This window comes from Haemorhous mexicanus, chromosome 23, assembly GCF_027477595.1.
Source record: "Haemorhous mexicanus isolate bHaeMex1 chromosome 23, bHaeMex1.pri, whole genome shotgun sequence".
Classification (NCBI taxonomy): Eukaryota; Metazoa; Chordata; class Aves; order Passeriformes; family Fringillidae; genus Haemorhous; species Haemorhous mexicanus.
This window is the reverse complement of record NC_082363.1, coordinates 1,888,457-1,912,164: the sequence shown is the minus strand read 5'-3', so window position 1 is coordinate 1,912,164 and position 23,708 is coordinate 1,888,457. Positions and strand designations below refer to the sequence as shown.

At 56.2% G+C, this 23,708-nt stretch overlaps 2 protein-coding genes across 2 annotated transcripts in view; both read left to right on the top strand.

The window, feature by feature from the left end:
* Positions 1–15,380, top strand: part of IGSF21 (immunoglobin superfamily member 21) — a 41,043-nt gene extending 25,663 nt beyond the window's left edge. The window contains exons 3-10 of the mRNA XM_059866549.1: positions 3,454–3,575; positions 9,272–9,390; positions 9,884–9,999; positions 10,674–11,121; positions 13,573–13,658; positions 14,244–14,436; positions 14,529–14,567; positions 15,117–15,380. Coding sequence (XP_059722532.1) covers positions 3,454–3,575; positions 9,272–9,390; positions 9,884–9,999; positions 10,674–11,121; positions 13,573–13,658; positions 14,244–14,436; positions 14,529–14,567; positions 15,117–15,190 — 1,197 coding nt within the window. The 3' untranslated portion in view covers positions 15,191–15,380. The remainder of the gene's footprint in view (positions 1–3,453; positions 3,576–9,271; positions 9,391–9,883; positions 10,000–10,673; positions 11,122–13,572; positions 13,659–14,243; positions 14,437–14,528; positions 14,568–15,116) is intronic.
* Positions 15,381–19,757: 4,377 nt separating this feature from the next.
* Positions 19,758–23,460, top strand: KLHDC7A (kelch domain containing 7A). The gene has a single exon (XM_059866727.1). It carries the CDS (start codon positions 19,792–19,794, stop codon positions 22,651–22,653), a length of 2,862 nt encoding a protein of 953 aa, XP_059722710.1. The 5' UTR covers positions 19,758–19,791; the 3' UTR covers positions 22,654–23,460.
* Positions 23,461–23,708: the final 248 nt, after the last annotated feature.

The following is a 23,708-nucleotide window of genomic DNA, read 5'->3' as shown; positions in this document are numbered from 1 at the left end:
TAGCCCCTGGAATGTATCCATAACCCCTGGAATGTATCCATAACCCCTGGGATGGATCCGTAACCCCTGGGATGGATCCATAACCCCTAGGATGGATCCGTAACCCCTGGGATGTATCCATAACCCCTGGGATAGATCCATAACTCCTGGGTGGGTGATCCCATTGGGATCTGTGCGCTTCAAGGCTGAGGAGCCTCATCCCATGGGTGAAACCCCAAGGAGAAGCCCCACTCTGCAGCCAGCACCCGCAATTCCAGCAATTCCCCTGGATACCCCGGGGATGAGGGACAGACAAGGACAACCCTTTGCTCCTGCTGGGAACCCCCTCAGCTGCTGGAACGCCTCCGATTTCAGCATTCCTGGGACAAGCGAAGGGAATTTTTCCCAGAATGAACAGGAACACATCCCGCAGGCAGAGGCGTTAATTAACATCCAACAATCCCAACACCTCCCAAGGTGTGATGTTCCCGGGAACAGGTGCGAACACGGATCTGCACCTGGAGAGCTCCTGACAAAGCCTTGGCAGGAGATGGGGGTGGCAGAATCCGCTCGGAATGAGGCTGGGAACACCCGGAGCTGTTCCTCGGGTCCTGCTGCCAGCATCTCCGGGGTTGCTCCAGATCCCGGATTTGTGCAGTCGGTTCCAGGATGGGAACTGGGAAAATTACTTCTTTTCCCAGTGGAGCTTAGGAAAAATAACAGGGAAGCAGGAGAGGGAGGGGAAATCCTTGGAGGCTCCAATCTGGCTCTGTGCAGTGGGAAGGGAAGTGGAGCTGGGTTGGGCTTGGAACACGGGAATTTGGGAACTGCAATGGGGTTTGGCGGATCTGGGGTCAGACCAGGGCCAGGCACCGTTCCCTGGTGCTGCGAGGGATTCCTGGGATGTCTGGGAACGAAGGGTGGGAATGGAGGGGAGCCCACAGAGCTTTGCCTCCATTACTTAGAGTTTGGTGCTCAGGGTAATTAGTGGGAAGGGAATGAACTGGAGTTGGTAATGCTGGGAGCAGGGCCCTGGCATTGCTCCTGGTAGTACCCCTGGAGTATGGGAATTGCTCTGTGCAGTATCCCTAGAGAATGGGAAAAACCTAAATCCAGAGTTTTCCAAGATAATGAGTTTTTCCCATTGGTTGTGTTTCTTTGGGAAATGGGTGAGGGAGGCAGGAAAAAACCTAAACCAGGAGTTTTCCTGGATAACAGGTTTTTTCCAGTTGATTTTCCAGGGAATGGGCAGGAAAATCCTAAATCTGCAGTTTTCCAGGATAAAACGTTTTCCTGGTTGATTCTCTAGGGTATGGGAAGGAAAAACCTAAATCAGGATTTTTCCAGGATAAAGAGTTCTTCCCATTGTGATTCTCCAGGGAATGGACAGGAAAAAACCTAAATCAGGAGTTTTTCAGGATAACAAGTTTTTCCCAGTTGATTCTCCAGGGAATGGGCAGGAAAAAAACTAAATCAGGAGTTTTTCAGGATAACCAGTTCATCCTGGTGGCTCTGATGTGGACACTGTGGACTCCTCTTCCCCCCCAAACACCGGGAGCGCTGCAGCCGCTCCAGGGAATTTTCCCTCTTTCCAGAGCCATTTCCATTCACTTGGAGAAAGGGAATCCATCAATCCATCCTCGGGACACGGAGCCTGGATCAGATCCCAATTCCGGCCCTTTGCAGCCGCTCCCTTCATCCCACATCCGTCACTTCCCAATGATTTTGAGTCCTTTGGGCATCCTGATGGGAGGCTCCGGGGATTTTAATGGATTTTGGGAACAGCAAATGTCCACTTTAATGGATTTTGGGATTTGTGACATTTTGTCACTGTGGACGGTAGGGTGGCAGGGGGGAGTTTTGCCAGGAATGGGATTTTTCCTGGGATTTATGAATAATGCAGGAAGCAGCGCCTGGGATGTGCTCCTGCCCCTTTTCCCAAAATTCCTGCATGTGGAGACATCCATTGGGATGGGAACCATGGGATGCTGCCCGATTATCCTCCTTTTTTGATTCCCACAGGAAGTGTTGGGCTGCAAATTGCTATGGAGTCTCTCGTCCCAAAACCTTCCCCTGGGCCTGGAAAAAAGGCTGGAATTAGAGCTGATCCCTGGAGGGAGAGAATTCCTGATGGGCCTTTTCCTGGGAGCCGATAACTCCCTGGAATTCCCTTAGGATTGGGAGGGCTCTTCCCAGTAGTCTCAATCCTCAGAGAATGCGAGGATTCCCAGAGGGCAATTCCAGAGGCATTTTCCCACTCCTGCCCTTGGATGGGGTGGGATTTGGGCCCACATCTGTCCAGATGTGCTGGGAAAATCCCAAGGCTGCAAATTCCTGACCCATGGGCACCACCTCCACCACTCCCAGCACTTCCCACCCCAAAAGAATCCCTGAAGTCCCTCTGGATTTGGATTCCCTTCTCCATCCCAGAGCAGCTCCCAGGGTTCTCCTTCAACCCAAAGAAAAGTCCGGAAAAATCCTTGGAAACTTCCCAAGGCCGGAGATTTACAACTCCCGTCATTTTTCCCGCTTTTCTTTATCCCACATCAGTGCCAGGGTGGAATTTCTTTCCCATAAAAGCCTCAGCCTGGGATGATAAACTGGAAGAGTTTTTTTAGTGACGGATTTTTTTTTCCTCCTTTTCCACCACTTTTTGCCATAAAAAAAGAAGGAAAAGAGAAATGGGGAATAATAGCGGAATTTTGGCCAAATGTTGGGCGGGGATTTGGGGGTTTGTCCTTGGGAATTGTTGCATTTCAGGATTAAATCCCAAAATCATCTTCTGTTGTTCCTGGTTTATTTTAAAAAATGGGAATTTTCACTCTCTGCTGGAAGCTGGTTTAGCCCCAAAATTCCCATTTTCCTCCATATTTTTCCACTAAAACTCCTCAAAAGCAGGGAAGGTAAATCCAGAGGCATTGGGAGACACAGGGAATAGGATCCTAAAAAAGAGCCATTTTCCATTTAAAATGACAATTCCCGGCTGGAAAATGGAATAACGGGATGGAAAACATGGATTTTGGTTTCACCTCAGCAGGGACATCATAAATCCATAAATTTCAAGATGAAAGATGCTGGGATTCTATGGACAAATATGGAAATCATGATATAATAAAAACAAAAACAAGAATTAAGATAAAAACAAAACAAAAATAAAATTCTAGTGTAAGTATTTAAATGCATCGCATAAAATATTAAAATAAATGTATTTACAGCAATTAATACAGATTAAAATTCAAATAAATTCATTCAAATCTAAATAAATACCAAAATATAAAAAATTATACCAAAATATAAAAAATTGTACCAAAATTGAAATAAATCCATTAAAACCTAAATAAATACATTCAAATTCAAACAAATCTATTCAAATTGAAATCAATCTATTCAAATTCTCAGCACAAAAACCCTTTGAAATATTCCAAAAAGGGCCGAAAATTCCCAGATTTGGGACACTGGCGTTGTTTCCTGCAGGTCACTGATGGTGGCACCATCAAGCAGAAGATCTTCACCTTCGATGCCATGTTTTCCACCAACTTTTCCCAGATGGAAAACTACCGGAAGCGGGAAGACCTCGTTTACCAATCCACTGTGCGGTGAGTCCTTTCTCCCTATTAATGCCAATTTTTAGGAATTCTTTTTCCCCATTTTTGGCCCTGTTGAAAGGATCCCAGCAGAACCCGCCCCCCATCCAAGGGTTGTTCCCGTTTTCCTGATGATTCTTAGGGAAAAGGTGGGAAAAATGGGGATTTTTAGAGGTGGGAATGGGCAGAGAAATCCAAAGCCTGGGAAAATTGGGAAAACCAGATCCATATTTATCTATAAAACATGGGAGCGCCTCCTTGCTTTTATTCCAAGTGAGAATCGCTTCCAGAATTCCAGGTTTATTCCTGATTCCACACCCGCTCCATTCCCGCTGCTCTAAAACCAATTCTGGAGCTTGGAAAAAAGGTCAGGAGAGGCTTCAACCAAGGGGAAAAAAACTGGGATGAAATTTCCCTTCCTCCCAGTTTCTTTCTGGCCTCGTTTCCTCGGGAAGTGAGAATTTCCTGATTGGATTTTCCCAGCTCGTTTTTCCCGGTGTGGAGGGTAAGAAAAACTGGGATTTCCTCCAGTCACGGGAGGTTTTCCCACCTGGAAATACCCGGAATGGCCTGGGAAGGGCTGGGCCGGGCTCATCCCAGGGGATGAGCTGGTGGGAAGTGGGAAATATTTCCCAATCCTTTGGAATTAATTTGGGAATTTTGGGGTGTTTTTTGCCGGTTTTCCCTGCTGCGTTTGGAGTTGGTTTTTATCCTTAAGGAAGAGTGCGGCTGCGTGGGAATGAATGTGGATTTAGAGTGGGAAAAGGGTGGGAAAATGGGGCCGGGGAGGGGATATTATGGGATGGATCACTAGGATACTCAGGCCCTGCTCAGGAGAGGCTCAGGAGGAGTTTGGGATGCTCAAGGAGGGGTCAGGAGGTGCTCAGGGATTACTCTGGGAATGCTCTGGAGATGCTCAGGGTGCCTGGGGGCCACCCAGAGGATACTCAGGGGCTACTCAGAGGATACTCCAAGGTTGCTCAGAGGATTCTGAGGGGTTACTCAGAGGATCCTCCAGGAAGTTCAGAATGCTGACATGGATGTTCAGGTAGGTCAGGAGGTACTCCAAGGTTACTCAGAGGATACTCCAGGAATGTTCCGGAGAAGCGCGGATGCTCATGAGGATGCTCATGCAGAGCAGGAGTTACTGATGGGTTACTCAGAGGATACTCAGGGGAGTCAGGGGATGCTCAGGACACTCAGAGGATACTCCAGGGATGTTCAGGAGAAGCTCGGAATGCTCACAAGGATGTTCAGGTAGGCCAGGAGGTACTCCAAGGTTACTCAGAGGAGTCAGATGATGCTTGGGATACTCGAGGGTTACTCAGAGGATGCTCAGGGGGTGTTCCGCAGATGCTCCAGGGATACTCCAGGGATTCCTGAGATGCTCCCAGGATGCTCCAGAGTTGCTCCATCCTCGCCTTGGTTTCCGTGGATCCATGGAGCCGCTCCTCGGATGCTGAACACATTCCTGGCTCCTGTGTGGAGAAAGTTTTGGCAGCTCCAGGCAGGAATTTCACATCCCTGAACTGAGAGCTGTAAATCCAGATGTAATCCAGTGCTTCCCTTGGGATTTGGCCATCACTTGCCACCAGGTGGGAAAATCAGGGAATTAAAGTGGATTAAAACATTCCCTGTGTGTGGAATGAAGGATCAGGAGCATCCCTGGAGCAGGAGCAAGGATCAAACATTCCCTGCTCAAGGAGTGAGGGATTGGGAGAATCCTGGAGCAGGAACAAGGATCAGCATTCCATGGAATGAGGGATTGGGAGAATCCTGGAGCAGGAACAAGGATCAAACATTCCCTGCTCATGGAATGAGGGATTGGGAGAATCCTGGAGCAGGAACAAGGATCAGCACTCCATGGAATGAGGGATTGGATAATCCCTGGAGCAGGAACAAGGATCAAACATTCCCTGCTCATGGAACAGGGGATCAGAAGCATCCCTGGAGAAGGAGAACAAGGAATCAACCATCCCCTGCTCATGGAATATTTCCTGGACCTGACAAGGAAAAGTTCCCACTTTTCCTGGTTCCAGCTCTCTGTTTTCCTCCCTTTCTCTACATGTTGTAGAATGAATGGAATTTGGGAGCAGAAAATTCCCCCACCCCAGCATCAGGCACTAGAAAGCCTTGGGAATGTCCTGGAAATCAGGCGTGGAGCTGGGAGATGTCGGCAGGAAAAGGGTTTTCATGGTACAGCCTTTTTTTCCAAGGAAAACAGGAGCCAGTATGAGGAGGAGATAATTCCCAGAGCTGGTTTTCCCAGTCATTGGATTTTTTGGGGAAGGTCCTGCTGGATTTTGGGCTCTCCCAAGGAATTGGGGCAAACCTGGGAAGAGTTTGGGAATGGAAGAAGCATTTCCCAATCCAGGATTTTGCTCTTGTTCATTCTCCCTTTCTTTTTCCATCTATTCATTCTCTCTTTTTTGGGGAATCTTTGCCATGGTTCAGGCGCAGCTGGAGCCATCCCAAGGAGCTTTATCCCAGGAGGAGCCGTCCTTATCGGCGTTATCCCGGTCCTTATCAGCGTTTTCCCAGGCTGAACCATCCTTATCAGCTTTTTCCCGGGTGGAGCCAGCTTTATCAGCTTTTTCCCGCCCATGATCTGGGTTATCCCAGGAGGAACCATCCCAGAGAACGTTATCCCAGGAGAAGCCGGCCACATCTGCATTTTCCCGGTTCCTTATCAGCCTTTTCCGGCTCCTTATCAGCGTTTTCCCGAGTGGAGCCAGCCTTATCAGCCTCTTCCCGCTCCTTATCAGCGTTTTCCCGGCCTTATCAGCGCGGCCCAGGGGCTCCGGTGCCACCTCTTTCCAGCCTGGCTCTGTGCTGTGAAGAGCAAAGCCTGGAGAGATCCAATCCCTCCAATCCCACAGGTTTTTTTCATTTCCCTTGATTAAAATCCCACCCTTGTTAGGAATTCCTAAATCCCTTTTTCCCTGTATTTCCAACTCAAGGACGCGCCAGGGAGCGTTTGCCTTTCCAGGGCCAGTTATTCCCTGTCCCCCATCCTTGGGAATTCCAAACTGAGCCTGCCAGGCCCCAAAATCTGGGTGCAAATCCAAAGGAATCCTTCCAAAAGGGCTGGAGCGGGATCGGAGCCGCTCCGAAGTGCTGCAAACGAGAGATTCCCGATCCGTGCGTGGATAATCGGAGCCTGGAACAGATGGTGGAGGCTTGGTTGGAAGCGTTGTATCCATGGAAAGGAGGGAATGTTCACTTCCAGGGGGATCCTTGGAGCGGGAAAGCAGCCAGGGGCTGGGAGAAGGGAAAAGCGGAGCTGGAATCCCCCCGGAAGGAAAAAATTCCCCTGAGCGGGATTTTTAACCGGGGCGCTCCATGAAGGAATTGCTCCTGTTCACTTGGGGTGGGTGAGGTGGGATGAGGCTGCCAGAGAGGAGGGATGGATCTCCTGGAAGAGGGAATGCTGCCGGGTGGAAGGTGGGATGGATCTCCTGGAAGAGGGAATGCTGCCGGGTGGAAGGTGGGGTGGATCTCCTGGAAGAGGGAATGCTGCCAGGTGGAAGGTGGGGTGGATCTCCTGGAAGAGGGAATGCTGCCAGCCAGAAGATGGGATGGTACTGGGATGCTCTTCACCACGGAGGGATGGCTGTGCCAGCTGGAAAGGTGGAATGTTGCTGGAAAAGCAGGATGAGGCTTCTGGATGGTGGGGTGGGATAATGGTCCCGACTGGAAAGGCGGGATGTTTCCAGCTGGAGAAATGGGATAATGACAGCTGGAAAGGAGGGATGTTTCCAACTGGAGAGGTGGGATAATGCTTCCAACTGGAAAGGCCGGATGTTCCCAGGTGGTGAGGTGGGATGATGCCATCTGGAAGGGTGGGATGCCACCATCCACTGAGGTGGGATAACGCTTCTGACTGCGAAGGCGGGATGCTTCCAGCCATTGAGGTGGGACAGTGGACCTGACTGGAAAGGTGGGATGATGCCAACTGGAAAGGTGGGATGTCTCCAGCTGGAGAAGTGGGATGATGCTTCTGAAATGCTTCTGGAAAGGCGGGATGCTTCCAGGCAGTGAGGTGGGATGATACCAGCTGGAAAGGTGGGATGCTTCCAGCTGAAGAGGCAGGATGCCACCATCTAGTGAGGTGGGATGATGCTTCCGACCGGAAAGGCCGGATGTTTCCAGGTGGTGAGGTGGGATGAACTGTCCTGACTTAAAAGGCAGGATTGTTTCCTGCTGGAGAGGTGGGATAGCGCTTCTGACTGGAAATGTGGGATGTTTCCAGCTGGAGAAGTGGGATGATGCTTCTGACTGGAAAGGCAGGATGCTTCCAGGCAGAGAGGTGGGATGATGCCAGCTGGAGAGGTGGGATGATGCTTCCGACCGGAAAGGCCGGATGTTCCCAGGTGGTGAGGTGGGATGATGCCAGCTGGAAATGTGGGATGCTTCCTGCTGGAGAGGTGGGATGCCGCCATCCAGTGAGGTGGGATAATGCTTCCAACTGGAAATGTGGGATGTTTCCTGCTGGAGAAGTTGGGATGATGCTTCGGGCTGGGGAGGTAGGAAGTCACAGACAGCAAGGAGGGATGGGACCAGCTGGAGAGGTGGGATGGGATGTTGGCTGGAAAGGCAGGATGCTCCCAGCTGGAGAGGCAGGATGGGATATTGGCTGGAAAGGCAGGATGCTCCCAGCTGGAGAGGGGCGATGGTGCTGCCATCTGGGAAGGAGGGATGGCTCCAGCTGGCACTGTGGGATGGGATGGTGCCGGCTGGAAAGGTGGGATGGTGCCGGCTGGTGAGGCCGGATGGTGCTGCTGAACAGAAAAGTGGGATTCTGAGGACCAGAGAAGTGGGATGTGGAGGATCAACAAGGTGGGCTGCTGAGGATGCTGAGGATGCTGAGGACCAAAACAGTGGGATTCTGAGGAGCAGAAAGGGGGGATGGTGAGGATAAGAAAGGTGGGACAATGAGGATTGGAAAAGTGGAGTTCTGGGGATCAGAACTGTGGGATGCTGAGGAGCAGAAAGGGGGGGATGGTGAGGACCAGAAAAGTGGGATGCTGAGGATCAACAAGGTGGGATACTGAGGACCACAAAGGTGGGATGGTGAGGATTAGAAAGGTGAGATTCTGTGGATCAGAAAAGTGAGATGCTAGGAGCAGGAAAGGGGGATTCTGTGGATCAGAAAAGTGGGATGCTGAGGAGGAGGAAGGTGGGATTCTGGGGAGCAGAAAGGTGGGATGCTGCTGGCCAGGGAGCCGGGGTGCTGCCCATCAGCCAAGTGACCCCTGTGCCCCTGTGCAGCCTCCCAAGCATTCTCAGTTCCAGTAGGATGGATCCTTTGGCACAACTCCTCCTCTCCTGTTTTTCCCGTCCGGATAAAAGGTGGATCGATGAGTGCTGTGGGTTCACTGGGATTTTGGGATTTACTGTGCTGGGGTGGCCTGGCAGGGCCAGTGTCAAGGTTTCCCATTGGCATCTGCGGGCAGACGATGTCTGTGGCCATGGATTTGTGCTCCATCCACGTCTCCTTCCAATAACGCAATTCCTTCCCCTCAGAGGAGCTGTCAGTGCCGGGGATCTCCTGCTGCTAAAGCATTCCCGAGCTCCTCCCGCAGCCTTTGGAGTTATTAGGAGTTTATTGATCCCTGTCCAAAGCCACGCTATCCGGGTGCCAACGGATGAATCCCACGGGAAAACGGGGTGGGGATGGAGTGGTGAGCGCTGTCCCTCCTCCACAGCCTTCCCGAGGTCCGGATCTCGGACAACGGTCCCTACGAGTGCCACGTGGGGATCTATGACCGCGCCACGAGGGAGAAGGTGGTCCTGGCCTCCGGGAATGTGTTCCTGAATGTGATGGGTGAGCACCGGGATAGGGATAAGGATTGAGGGAAAACCACTGCGGGGTCTCAGGGTGCAGGAACAGCAGGGATTGGGATCGTCCTGCCATCCTTGGGGGTGGGGATGGGGTTGGGGATGGGATGGGAATGGGGATGGGATGGGAATGGGGATGGGGATGGAATGGGGATGGGAATGGGGACAAGGACAGGGACATGGACAAGGACAGGGATAAGGAATGGAATAGGGACAAGGACAGGGATGGAGATGAGGGTGAGGATGGTGTGGGGAGAGGGATGAGGATGCCCATGGGGAGGGACATGGATAGGGATAGGGTCAGGGAATAGGACAGGGAATGGATTGAGGGTGGGAACGGGGATGAGAGCAAAGATGGGCATGGGAATGGGAACAAGGATGAGGATGGGGGTGAGGATGGAGGATGAAGGATGAGGATGGGATGGGCATTGTTGGGTTGTCGAGGACTCCTTGCTGACCTCCTGGCTCTGCCCCTGCAGCTCCCCCAACGTCCATCTCGGTGCTGGCCGCGGACACCCCGGCGCCCTTCAGCCGCTACCAGGCGCAGAACTTCACCCTGGTGTGCGTGGTGTCCGGCGGGAAGCCCGCGCCACTGGTGAGCTCCCGGCGGGATCATCCCTCCCACTGGCACATGGAATAACCCAACATCTCCTCTGTAAAATCCACCAGATCCTTGTGCTCTTCCATCAGGCCAAACCCGCTCCCCAGATCCCATCTTTCCATGGAGACCATAGGATTTGGGAGTGGGGAAAGAGCCAAACCTTTGGGATTCAGGAGCAGGGAACCAACCAGACCTCTGCGATTAGGGAGCAGGGAACAAACCAAATCTTTGGGATTGGGGAGCACAGAACGAACCAAACCTTCAGGATTTGGGAGTGGAGAAAGGACCAAACCTTCAGGATTCGGGAGAGAATTAACCAAACTTTTGGGATTTGGGAGAGAATGAACCAAATCTTTGGGATTTGGGAATGGGGAAAGGACCAAACCTTTGGGATTTGGGAGAGAATGAACCAAACCTTCAGGATTTGGGAGTGGCGAAAGGACCAAACCTTTGGGATTTGGGAGTGGAGAAAGGACCAAACCTTCAGGATTTGGGAGAGAATGAACCAAACCTTTGGGATTTTGGAGAGAATGAACTAAACCTTCAGGATTTGGGAGAGGATGAACCAAACCTTTGGGATTTGGGAGTGGGGAAAGGACTGTGGGTTCCATCCAAAGGGACACTGAGGACGCCCTGGCCACACTCATTGTCCCCTTTGTCCCCTCCAGGTGTACTTCAAGCGGGACGGGGAGCCCATCGAGGCCACCCCGCTGCCGGAGCCGCCGGCCGGCGCCAGCAGCTGGGCCCCCCGGAGCCTCCTGCACCGGGACCTGGACGACACCAAGGTGCCGAAATCCCTGGCGGCCGACGGAGAGCTGGGAATGGGGAACCCCTTTCCCACGGCGGATCCGCCGCGGGGGCTGGCGGCCGAGCGGGATTCGGTGACGGAAAGCATTCCTGAGACGGTGGTGAGCCGGGAATTCCCGCGCTGGGTGCACATGGCCGAGCCCATCTATTACTTCCGGCACACGCACGCGCCCGTCAGCGACGGCACCGTCGAGGCCCGGGCCACCCTCACGTGGACCCTGAACCCCCAAATCGACAACGAGGCGCTCTTCAGCTGCGAGGTCAAGCACCCGGCGCTCTCCATGCCCATGCAGTCTGAGGTCACGCTAGGTAAGCCAACAGATTTGGGCTTTTCCTGGGTTTTGGGCACTTTCGTCCATTTCGCTGGATTTTTTTCTTTTTTCTTAGGCTTTTCTCTTTTCAGTTTTTGGACTTTCTCTACAGTTTTTGGCTTTTCTCTCATTTTTTTGGCCTTTCCCTCCCATTTTTTGCCTTTTCCATCCATGTTTGGTCTTCTAAATTTTTTTTTCACTATTTTTGGCTTTTTTCCTTTTTTAATCTTGCTTTTCCCTTTTTGTTTCTTTACTTTCCTCTCAATTTTTGGGTTTTTAAAATTTTTTTGCTTTTTTCTCCAGTTTTTTTTTTTTTTCTCTTTTGGCTCCTTTTTTTTTTTTTAAATTTTTGTCTTCTTTTTTTTTGGCGCTTTCACCCCCATGTTTTTGGAATTTTTCACAGGATTTTGTTTTTTGTTTTAATTCCACATGTTTTGCTTCCCTTGCATCCATTTTCTCTCTCCTTTTGTCCTTTTCCTTTTCTTCTGGGGGCTTTCAGGCATGCATGGGGAACCCATGGGGCTGCATTGGGATAGAGGTGGTGATGCCAAGACTCCACAAATCTTGTGATGAGAGGAGGGAATCTGGGATGTCCATCAGGCAGAAGAAGGGATTTTCCAGGAGTTTACGGCCCTCCAGCCATGGGCAGTATTTAGGGTGGGGTTTGCTGGGATTAAAAAAAGGATTTTTGGGGAATCTGTGTCAGGACGAGCAGGAAGAGAGTGTTGGAGCTGGGGATGGAGCTGTCACCTCCATCCTCAGGAGATCCAAGGACCCTTAGTGGCCACCACATAGCTCATCCTAGTGGGAATTGCCAGGGAGGGAATTCCTGAGCTGGCTCCTGCCTGTGGAGCTGTGACAGGTTGATGGGATTGAAGCCAGGGAATTTGGCTCCTTGCATTCCCAGGTCCCTGGAGGAGCAGAAGCTCCTGGGATCCACGGTCCATCACCACCTCTCACCCTGCCTGAGGCTCCCCTCCCCTCTCCTGGCTCCCTCTGGAAGAGGCTGAGCTCTCCACGGGGTTTTGCAGCCTCAGGACATCCCTCTGGAAAGGCTCTCCCAGCCTCCAGCCAGGTGGAGCAGCCTGGGCTTTGCTCCAGGCCAAGTGGAGCACTTGGCTCCTCTTGGCTTCCCGACATCTTGGCATTAAATCTCTTCCCCAGCATCCAAAACATACGGAAATCCTGCATTTCCCCTCTTCCTGGAGCTCTTCGGGTTTAGATCCAAGGTCAAGACCTCGTGGCTTTGCTGCTCTTGCCCAGGAGGTCCAACACCTGGACTGGCAAAGCTCAGCCCACATTGTCCCCCAGTCCCCAAATCCAGGGCTCTCCTCATCCCCAGGGGTGTCCCTGCAGCTCCTTGGGTGCCCATCCACTCCCAGTTTTTGGGAACCATCCCAGCAGATTCCCTTAACCCTTTCCCTACATCCACAGTATAGATACACACCATGGGTATATATGAAATATAGATTCCCAAAAAAAGCTGCATTACACCCAACACCAACCCAAAATCTGCCTTTTGGTCCCAAATCAGGGTGTGGTGGGATCACCTTCAGCGCATCCCGCCTGGTCCTGCTCCAGAGGGCCACATCCGACATGGAAAGAGCAGTCCATGGTCTCAGGGTGTCCAGGCAGAGCATCCCAGGGCAGGGATGGCCACTCCGAGGGCTTCCAGTGTTCTCCACCACCGCTCTCTGGTGGCTCTTTGTCCCTCTGTGTCCTGCTGGGGTCACATCCAGGTCCTTTTTGTCCCATCCATGACAAAGCTTGGATGGACAAAGGTGGCACATCCAAAGCGCAGCCTCACTCCTGCCCATTTCCCCTTCTCCTTCCATGAAAGTCCAGGGAGTTCCTGGGATGTCCCATCCCACTTCTGGCCCTGCAGGGACATCCACACAGCCCCAGGTGGAAGCAGGAGCAGATCCTGTGTGGTGTCCCCCCATCCCAGCGGGGGAGCATCCCTAGTCTGGCATGGGAGAAGGCATTCCGGTTTTTTTCCATGCTGTCCTGGGGATTTTGTGCCAGCCAGGCTTTGGGGCTGTCTCCTGGGCTAACGGCACCTGGGTGAGACTCGCCAAGGCCACGTTTTGGGAATGTTCCTCTGAGGTGTCCATCTCCCTGGCTTCAAACCAACCTGATCCTTTTGGCCTTTTTTTCCGAGCGGAGAAGGCTTTGGTTGGGAAATAACTCCTTGCCATCAATCCATCCCATCCCAGCCATCCATCAGCCTCACACTTCTCCTGTTCTCCCGCCCGGGGGGTCCTTCCCTCCCTGTCCATCTGTCATTCCGGTGTCACTCATCCCGGCCATCAGTCACGGAGCTGTCACCCCCCGGGCTGCCACCCCTCATTGGGATCATCCATCAAAGCCTCGTTAACCCCTCCAAGGGCAGCCCCGGCACCGGGAATGTCCTGCGGCTCTGACGGCTCCTCCTCCCCTTCCCGTGCAGTTGCTCCCAAGGGTCCGAAGATCACGATGACCCCGACGAGGGCACGCGTGGGGGACACGGTGCGGATCCTGGTGCAGGGCTTCCAGGTCAGCATTCCCACGGCCACGGAGGCCAACGGAGAGCCTTGATCCCAGGATGGGGGTGTGGGCTGGGCTTGGTGGCCTTGGTAGCATCACGGTCCCCGTGTTGGGATGGGTTGGCCAAAGTTGGGGCTGTTCCACCCTGGAAGTGTCCAGGGACAGGTTGGGTAGGGCTTGGAGCAATCTGGGACAGTGGAAGTTGCCCCTGCCCTTGGCACAGGGTGGGATGGGAGGAGCTTAAAGGTCCCTTCTAATCCAAACTCAAACCTAAACCCAGACTCAGATCCAGACCATATTCAAACCCAAACTCAAACCCAGACTTAGACTCAGACCCAGACCCACACCCAGAACCAAACTCAAACCCAGGCCCAACCCCAAACCCAGACTTAGACTCAGACCCAGACCCAAACCCAAATGCAAACTCAGACCTAAACTCAAGCTCAGACCCAAAGTCAGACTCAAACCCAAACCCAGACCCAGACCCAGACTCAAGCTCGGGCTCAAACCCAAACCCAACCCCAGCCCCAAGCCCAAGCAGGATGTGATGATTTCATCTCCAGCTCCCCTCTGCCCCCGCCCCTCTCCCTGCAGAACGAGGTGTTCCCGGAGCCGCTGTTCACGTGGACGCGCGTGGGGAGCCGGCTCCTGGACGGCAGCGCGGAGCACGACGGGAAGGAGCTGGTGCTGGAGCGGGTCCCGGCCGAGCTCAACGGCTCCATGTACCGCTGCACGGCCCAGAACCCGCTGGGCTCCACCGACACCCACACCCGCCTCATCGTCTTCGGTACGGCCCCAGCGCGGCCCCGCCGTGCCCTCCGCGGTCCCTGCATGGCTCCTCCCCCCAACATTGTCTCTCTGCTCTTTGTTTCCCATTAGAAAATCCCAATATTCCCAGAGGACCAGAAGACTCCAACGGTGAGTGGTGCTGGTGGCACCGGGATTTCCGTGGAGATGCTCAGGGAGGGAAGGGCCGTGTGGAGAGGGCCTGGCCTTGCCTTGGCCCTGGCCCTGCGCCATCTCTCCTTGTCTCACTCCAAGCCTTCACACATCTCTCCTTGCCTTGTCCCAGGCTCTTGCCTATCCTTCCTTGACTCATCCCAGCCTTTTCTGATCTCTCCTCGCCTCATTCCAAACCCTTTCCTATCTCCTAGCCTCATTCCCAGCCCTTGCCCATCTCTCCTCACCTCACTCCAAACCCTTTCCCATCTCTCCTTGACTCACTCCAAGCCCTTTCCCATCTCTCTTGATTCCCAGCCCTCTCCCATGTCCTCAGGAACATCCTCGTACCAAAAGGGACCTTGTGGTTGCTCCCACCCCATCCCTGATTTCCACCTGACCTCACCCAATCCCAGGCCAAGTTTTGGGGGGGATCCCCTCCTAACCAGTGGTGCCCCCGTCCTGCTCTGAACCCCAGGGTTGGGATGTGGCTCCGTGAACTCCTGATCCCTTTTTCCTCCTCTCCAGGTTCACTTCCCGGCCACTGTGGCTTCAGATTCGTTTTGGCGCTCACCCTGACAGTGATCCTGGAGCTCACGTGAAGCTTCACCTCCTCCTCTTCCTCTTCCTCTTCCTCCTCCTCTGCCTCCATGTCCGGCTCCTCCCGGCATTCCTGCCTCCAGCCATCGGGTCTCCCGCTCTTTTTTTTTTTCTATACTCTCAACAGTCTCGGTCTCTTTCCGTGTCTTGGCTTCCTCAGACAATTGAATTAAAGGGAAAAAGGAAAACCTCTTCTGGGAGAAGGTCGTAATTCATGTTTTACCTGTGCTGGGATTCCCAGCTCCATCTCGGGGTTCTCAGTGCCATCTTGGGATTCCCAGTGCTGTCTTGGTGTTCCCAGCTCCATGTTGGTGTTCCCAGCTCCCTGTTGGGGCTCCCAGCTCCCTGTTGGGGCTCCCAGCTCCCTGTTGGGGCTCCCAGCTCCCTGTTGGGGTTCCCAGCACCATCCTGGGATTCCCAGCTCCATCTCAGGGTTCCCAGCTCCATCTCAGGGTTCCCAGCCCTTTTTCAGGATTCCCAGCTTCGTCCTGGGATTCCCAGCTCTGTCTTGGGTTCCCAGCACTGCCTCAGGGTTCCCAGCTCCGTCTCAGGGTTCCCAGCTCCGTCTTGGGAGCTTTGCAAGGTCTTGGAATGGGGAGCAGGAGAATTCAAGGATTCAAGGACCAAATTTTCCCTGGAAAAACCCACGTGCAGCATTCCCACCGCCCCGAGATGCTCCAGGCCTCGTCTCCCCAGGGCGAGGACCCACACCCGTCCCCAGCCCTCCCAAGGCCACGGAGGCGGCTCCGGGAGCCCAAAGCCGTGGATCACTGGGTTTATCCGGCGGGATTCCGGCTGTGCTGGGAGCCAGGGCCCGTGTGCGCCGCTCGTCCCGGGCTGGCTGAGGAATGACAAGTGACAGGCGGCTCCCGACCCCAAATGTCAGCGCTCACACTTGAGCGGGCAGCGTGTCCCGTCGGCGCCGGGCCCCTGGTGGCCGGCTGTCCCCATGGAAACGGGCCCGATCCGGCCATTCCCGCCCTGCCCCATCCCGGGATGGAGTCAATCCCGCACCACGACGGCTCCTGGCCAAATCCAGGTAGTTTTGCCCCAGTCCTGGAGGTTTTCCAGCCTTTTCCTCGTTGTGGAGCACCCGGCTGTGGGCTGGGATGTCCTGGGGGGAAAGGATCCCGAGGATGGGGCGCTCCCAAGCCTTTTCCTCTGGGAACTCGTAATCCTGGAGGATTATTTGGCAGCCGTGTGGTGTCTCATCTTCCCAAAGCCCCGCACGAGCGCTAAGCATCATTATCACCGTGATGATTAATTATTATTAAGCAGATTCCAGCCCTCACCGCTCCATTGCCAACCTTGCTGCTTTCCCAGCCTCGGAGGAGCCGAACGAGCCCACAGCAGCTCCAGATCTCCTTCCCATACAAAATCCCAGAGTTTTACCCTTCGGACTGGGAGCAGTTGGGTCAGGACTGGCTGGGATGTGTGGGAGGATCAGCAGCTCCGCTTCCACCCCGAAGGAATGGCATCCGAGCATCCTAATCCCATCAGATCTGCGCTTCCACTCCACAGACAGGAAGAAAATCTTCATTTTTTCAGAGGAAACGTTGCTTCTTCAGGAATTTTCTGCCTCAGTTTCCCCCCACGCTCTGGAGAGCCCCTCCCACAGATCTTTCCGGCCTTCCTCATGGATCTGAGCCGCTCCAGCAGCCTCATCCCTCCCTAATTAAACAACCGCCAGGATTAAACAGCCATTAGGCCTTCCCGCTTGGAAAAGCGAGCTTTTCCAGCCGCCCGAAACTCCATTTGAATGCAAATGTGGCCGGTTTAGCCCAGAACCGTGGAAATGAGGAGCATTCCCGTGGAAACGAGGAGCAATTCCAGCGGCAGGGTCACCACCCGCTCCGCTCGGTGCCACCCCGGGAGCACTGGTATGTCCCCAGCCAGCAGCTGGGACAGGAACGCCGGGCTGGGTGAGCCTGCCCCCCAAACCCACCCCAATTCGGGATGCTCTGGGAAGAATCCCTGGGAAAAGGGATGGATCTCCTGGCGTGGATGGATCTGCCAAAGGCTGGGACATTCCGAGTCTGCCAGCACAGACAGAGGAGTGAGGGGATTTGGGAATTTCTCCCCATTTTGGGGCAGAGCTGCTGCCTGTTTTCCTGAATTCCTGCCAAAAGGAGGCACACAAAGGGATTCCATGCCACAATCCCACCCAAAGGGAACCATCCACGCTGTGCTGAGCCCACCTTCCCCTCCCCATCCCCTCCCTGCAGGTAATGGCAGAGGACCCCAATTTCCCCCCCTTTTCCCCCATTCCCGATCCCGTTGTTGGAGGCGCCGGCAGTGAATAATGCAGGAGGAGGCTGGAGGGGAAAGGAGCGGCTCAGGTTGTTCCATTATTGATGAGAGCTGACAGATCCGCTCCTGACAACCTTCCGAGGAGATCTGATTAGCTCGGAAAAAAAAACACCGAAACCGCAGCGCCTTCGCGAGGGGCTGACGGCGGCTGAAAACCCCAAAGGAGCGGCGTTATCGACGTTCCCGAATTCCTGGGGACTTTGAAAAAGGTTCTAGCAGATCTGGAAGAGGTAATTACGCTCAATTAGAGTCACAAGCGCCGAGACGTCAGCGCCGCTTCTCCCGCTCCCCTCACACCGCAGGCAGGGATAAACGGGGATTTATCCAGCGGAATCCGAGGATTCTTTGGGATAGCAGGAACCGGGGGTGCTCCGGCCCTGCAGGAAAGTCAGCGGGAGCTTCGCTCGGCGCCTCCCCCGCCTCCCCCCTCGTTGCCGGCTGGGTTCACGGGGCTGCCGAGCACATGAATAATTCATCCTCCTCTTCCCCGGCTCCCAAGCGCCGGGATCTTTGTAGATCCAGCCGCGGGATGAAAGCCCCAGCAGGAGCGGTGAAGGGCCCGGGAGGTCGCGGCTGCCAGACCCTTTCCCAATTAGCCGAGCCCTGGAACGCGTGCCCAGACTCCACACGCGGCCCTCCTCCCTCAGCTCCCGCACCGCCCGGCTTTCCAGGCAGGACATTCCCTTTTTCCCGAGGTTTTGGCCAAACCGAGCCCCCCAGCGGTGGATTTTGGGGCTCTGTCCCCAGCAGGATGGAGGAGAGGCTGGGTGGGCTTGTCTGGCCCTGTTTTGGATGCATGAGACCACCCGTGCTCCAAAACCCAAGCTCTCCTGTGCTGCATTTCCCCACACGAGGGGACAGCATCCCAAATATTCCCCTAAATATCCTAAATTAATCCTAAATAAAAAGTCCTAAATATCCTCCATGGGTGGATCTGTGTTCCCAGCAAGGACGAGCACAGGGACCCCTGAGTGCTGAGCCAGCCCGGAGGGGCCATTCCTGTGCACCCTTTCCACCCTTTTCAGGGATATAAAAACATTTTCGGTGTTTAGGACAGGATCCTCCAGCTGGAGGGTCAGGGGACCCAGTCCCATCCCGTCCACCACGGGAATTCCAGCCTTCCCGGGAATTTCAGCATCCCAGCCTGGGCAGGGGGACACCCCACCACTCATGGATGCCAGGGAAGGTGGAGAATCTGCCCCGAGGGTGTTCAGAGGCTCCTCCCCATCCCAAAAATCTCTGGAAGAGGCTGGTGGGGATCGGCTGCTCCGTTGGGGTGAGGTTTGGGAAGTTGAGGACAAGGGGAATGAATTCCTGAGCTCCCACCTCCCCCTGGAGACCCTTGGCAAGGCCCCCTCGCACGGCAGCCACCCACGGGCTGGGACCCGCACACCCCCCACATCCCCTGGGTTCATCCGTGAGGAGAATCCCACCGGATTGGGACGGAGCCAGCAGGGAGCGAGTCCCCGAGTGAAAACAGGAGCTTCCACCCACGCCCGGTTTGGCTCTTTCTTCCCTCGTTCTTTCCGCCTCTCTCGGGTGTTCCCCTGGGTCGGATCCCTTTGAGTTCCGCTCCCTTGGCAGCGATGCCATCCCCCAGGCTCCCGCCTTCCCCCCCACCGTGCTCCCACTTTTGTCGTCTTGGGGACAAGAATTCCTCAAAATCTTCGGAATTCAGGCCAGGAGCGGATCCAGCCCCAGCACCTTCCCGGGGGGAGAACGCAGCCCTGCCGTGCCTCAGTTTCCCCACGGTGACTCCGATCCCTGCAGCATCCTTAAGGAATTACAACTCACATCCCTTCCCATCCCGAATTTCTCCCTGCTTTTATTCCTTCCTTCACTCCTCCCCTCCTGCCCACAGCTGAACTCCAGCCCCGATTTCCTGCCCAGCTCCCGGATTTTCCCCCTTCCCGACGCCTCCAGCTCCTTTTCCACCAGCTCCTCCTTCCCCGCCACTTCCACGGCGGCCTCCGAGAGACCCCACAAGCTCCGGGGCTCTTTCCCGTCAGCCCTCGTTAGGCAGCGCGCGGCAAACGAGGGCCGCTGAATTAATTAATCACTGAATTAATTAATCACTGAATCAGCTGCTGAATTCGTCACCCGGCCGTGCCGCGGAGCAGCTGCTCGGCATCAGCCCAAAGGGTTCCCGGCTGCTGCTCCCTCCCTTTTCCGGGAGCACCGAGGGATGAGGAGCCTTCGCTGGGCACAACAACTTTTTTCTTTTTTCATTTTCCCCTTTTTTCATTGCGTGACCCTTTTTAAAGCACCACGGAGGAGAAGCAGCTCCCCGAGGATGTTTTTCCTGCCTTTGTGCCCTTCCCCGAGCCTCTCTCTCCGTTTCCCAGGCCGACAGAGCCGGCCCTGGGCTGCACCTTTCCCTGGAGCCCAGCCCATCCCAAACATTCGCGGCTCCTCCGGAAGCCTCCTGCCAGCTCTGCCCGCTCAAAGTCACCTTGTCCCAGCCCGCCGCGCTCCGGCCTCTCCCGGCAAATCATTAATCGGCTCCTCGGCATTCCCGCATGGAAAAATGCCCCAGCGGGTGCCCCCGGCCTGGCACTCGGACATGCAGCTGCCCGGGAAGCTGCTCCTGTCGGCGGCCGCGCTGCTGCTCCTGTCCCTGGCCTTCAGGTTTTATAGGAACCGCTCGCCTCCCCCGGGAAAAATCCCGCCGGGAGAGCAGCGGGAAAATCGGGATGGGGATGGGGTTGGGGTTCTGAGGAGGAGGAGGAGGGATGGGGGGGACAAATCTGGGAATGGCCCCGGGATGCTGCACGCGGCTCTCGGCGGGGAGCAGAGCTTTCCAAGGAATGAGGAGGAGGAAGGAGAGGAGGTGGGTTCGGAGCTGATTCCCAGGAAAGCTCAGCTCGGTCCGGCCAGGATGGAAAAGGAATTGGGAAGGAAACTGGGATGGAAGTTGGGAATTAAATCAGAAGGTGAGGCGGAGGTTGAGCTGGGGAGTGATCCCGGGAGCAGGACGGGAAGCGAGCTGGGAAAAGAGCCGGGAAGAGAGCTGGGAAGTCAGCCAGGAAGCAAGTCGGGAAGCAGGCTGGGAATCAAGCCGGGAAACAATCCAGGAAGAAAGCCAGGAAGTGAGCCAGGAAGCAAATTGATAATGAAGCCAGGAAATGAGTCGGGAAGTGAGCAGACAAACGAGCTGGGAAATAAATTGGGAATTAAGTCAGGAATGGAGCCGGGAAATGAACCGGGAAGTAAGCTGGAAAGTGAGGCAGGAATTGAGGTGGGAAGTGAGCTGGGAAGTGAACCAGAAAGTAAGCTGGGAAGGAAGGCAGAAATTTTGCTGGAAAATGAGCCGGGAATTTTACTGGGAAGCGATCTTGGAAGCAAGGCTGGAGTCGAGGTGGGAAGTGAGCCGGGGATGTCGCTGGGAAGCGAGCTGGGCTCTCACGACCCCGGGGCCGTGGCCGGAGCCCGGGGCAGCCCCGCAGGGAGGGACGCATCTGCCCCGAGCTCCCGGCGCTCCCCAGGGATTCCCGATGCTCGGACAGAGGGGGATGGATGCGCCCAGAGCACGGAGCAGGATCCGGCTGGAGCAGGGAGGAGCAGGGAGGGCAGCCCGGGGACAGTCCGGACCCTCAGCGTCACCTCCAGCCTGGGGCTGCTGCTGACGGCGAGCGAGGCGGGCTCGGACACTTCCTACTGCTTCTCCTCGGTGGCCAAGATCCAGGTGGAGGAGAACTTAATCCCGGAGCGCCGGGACAAGGACAGGGACAGCCCGCCCAGGCCTGGCCTGCGGGGCAAAGTCTACGACTACTTCGTGCAGTCCACCTCCGAGTCGGTGTCCAGGCGGACGTCCCTGCCCTTTGTCCCTGCGGGGACATCCCAGTGTCACAGGGAGCAGGGCCAGGCAGAGCCGTGGAGCCCCGGAACCCAGGGGGAGAATCTAGCTTTGGAAATTCCTGATCCCGACACCTCCTCAGCTCCACAGGAGGGCACGGAGAGCCCCCCCGAGCCACCTTCTCCTGTCAGGAAGAGCAGCAGCCCGGGGATCTCCCCCCAGCTCCCGCTGCCCGGTGGGGTTCCAGCTGCGGCTCCTGAGCCGTCCCAGGCGTCACCCCCCGGCCAGGTGCACCTGGGGAACTGCTCCGAGGTTCTGCGCGCTGCCAAGGCGCAGCAGCTGCGGACCCTGCAGGACGCCGCGCTCCAGGTGATGAGCGACAACCTCCTGCAGGTGCTGCGCTCCCCGGCCATCTACGGCCGCCTCAACGCCGGCGAGCGGGAGCTGCTCCCGGCGCTCCGGAGCCGCGGGCGGCCGCGCCTGGTGGTTGCCGACGTCCCCCCGGCCGAGCCCGGCCACCGCCGCGGCCGCCTCTGCTACTACGACGAGGACGGGGACCGCTGGTGCCAGCTGTGCCAGCTGCCGGCCGAGGTGGCCGGGCGGGGCTGTGCCGTGTGCTCCATGTTCAATTACCTGTTCGTGGTGCCCGGCTGGGAGGGCGCGGGCCCGGCGCGGAGCCCCTCGCGCCGCGTGCTCTGCTACGACCCCCTGGGTGACAGCTGGCGCGACATCTGTCCCCTGCTCCAGGCGCGGCCGCATTGCCAGCTGGTGGCCCTGGACGGCCACATCTACGCCATCGGGGGCGAATGCTTGGCCACCGTGGAGCGCTACGACCCCCGGCGCGACCGCTGGGCCTTCGCCGCCGCCCTGCCCAGGGACACCTTCGCCGTGGCCCACGCGGCCACCGCGTGCGACGGGGACATTTACGTCACCGGGGGCACCCTGCGCTCGCTGCTGCTGCGCTATGACGCCCGCGGGGACAGCTGGGCCACCAGCCCGGCCATCGGTGACAAGGACAGGACGGCCGAGCTGGTGAGCGCCCACGGGTTCCTGTACCGCTTCCAGCTGCGGCGCGGCGCCGGCGGCACCGAGGTGGCCGTGTCGCGGTGCAGCGCCAGCGCCAGGCTGTGGTACCGCTGTGGCAGCCACCCCCTGCCCGAGCCGGCCGGGCTGCGCTGCGCCGCCCTGGGCGGCCTCGTCCACTGCCTCGGCCGCGGGGTCCATCTCCGCTTCCTGGCCGACCCCGTCTCGCCGCGCTTCGGGGCCAAGGAGCTGCGGCCCTTCCCAGCGCCCCACGGGAGCCTCCTGCCCGCGGTCCTGGTGCTGCCCGAGGGGGGCACGGAGCCACCCCGGCCCTGAGGGGTCCCCAGGGAGCGGTGGCAGCTGGGGAAAGAGGTCCCAGGCCGAGCTGTGCAATCCAAGCCCTTCATGGACCCGACTTATTCCCACACCCTGGGATGCAGGAAGGGATCAAACCCTTGGATCTGGCCTCTTCCCGCTCCCTGGCATGGAGAAAGGGATCAGATCCTTGGATCCGGCCTCTTCCTACTGCTCAGGATGTAGGAAGGGATCAAACCCTTGGATCTGACCTCTTTCCTCACCCCGGGATGCAGGAAGGGATCAAACCCTTGGATCTGACCTCTTTCCTCACCCCGGGATGCAGGAAGGGACCAAACCCTTGGATCTGACCTATTCCCACTGCCCAGGCTGGAGGAAGGGATCAGATCCTCGGGCGCTGCCGGGAATCTCAGCCCGGAGGAGGCTCCAGGAAGAGCCGGGAGGAGCTGGGCGGACTCGTTTGCTCAGGGGAGGTTAAACAGGGCCGTGTTTGTTTGGGCGGCAGCAAATCCCGGATCTCCGCGGGCTCCAGCTGTCCGGGCACCCTTCGGGACCTGATTTAGACCTGACTTAGGCTCCGGGTGGGGAGCATTGACCCGGACACGGATGGGGAGTGGTTTAGGGTGGAGGTTGCCAAAGCTCCGCCAGCATCACTGGGACACCTCACTCACCCTGGGAAGAGTTTGGGGCTGGCCTCGTTATCTCTTATCTCGTTATTTCTCACCTCCTCCTCAGAGCGCTGTTGTCTGTCTTTAATCTCTGAGTAAAGCGGCGCTGGGGGTTTGGGCACAGCTGGGCCCAAATTAAAGCGAACATCGGTGAAATGAACCCCGCGCCTCGTTTTAAGCCGAGCCTAATTGGAGGCAGGAGCGCGCTGCATGTTCGACATCGCTAATTAGGCACGGCCGGCAGCCCCGGGGAGGCGAACAGGGAGCAGCGCTCCAGCATCCCCTTTTCCCAGATTTTCCAGGAGCAGCGCTCCCTCTTCCCCTTTTTCCAGCTTTTCCCAGCTCAGACACTCCCTCATCCCCTTTTCCCAGCTTTTCCAGGAGTAGATGCTTCCTCATTCCCGTTTC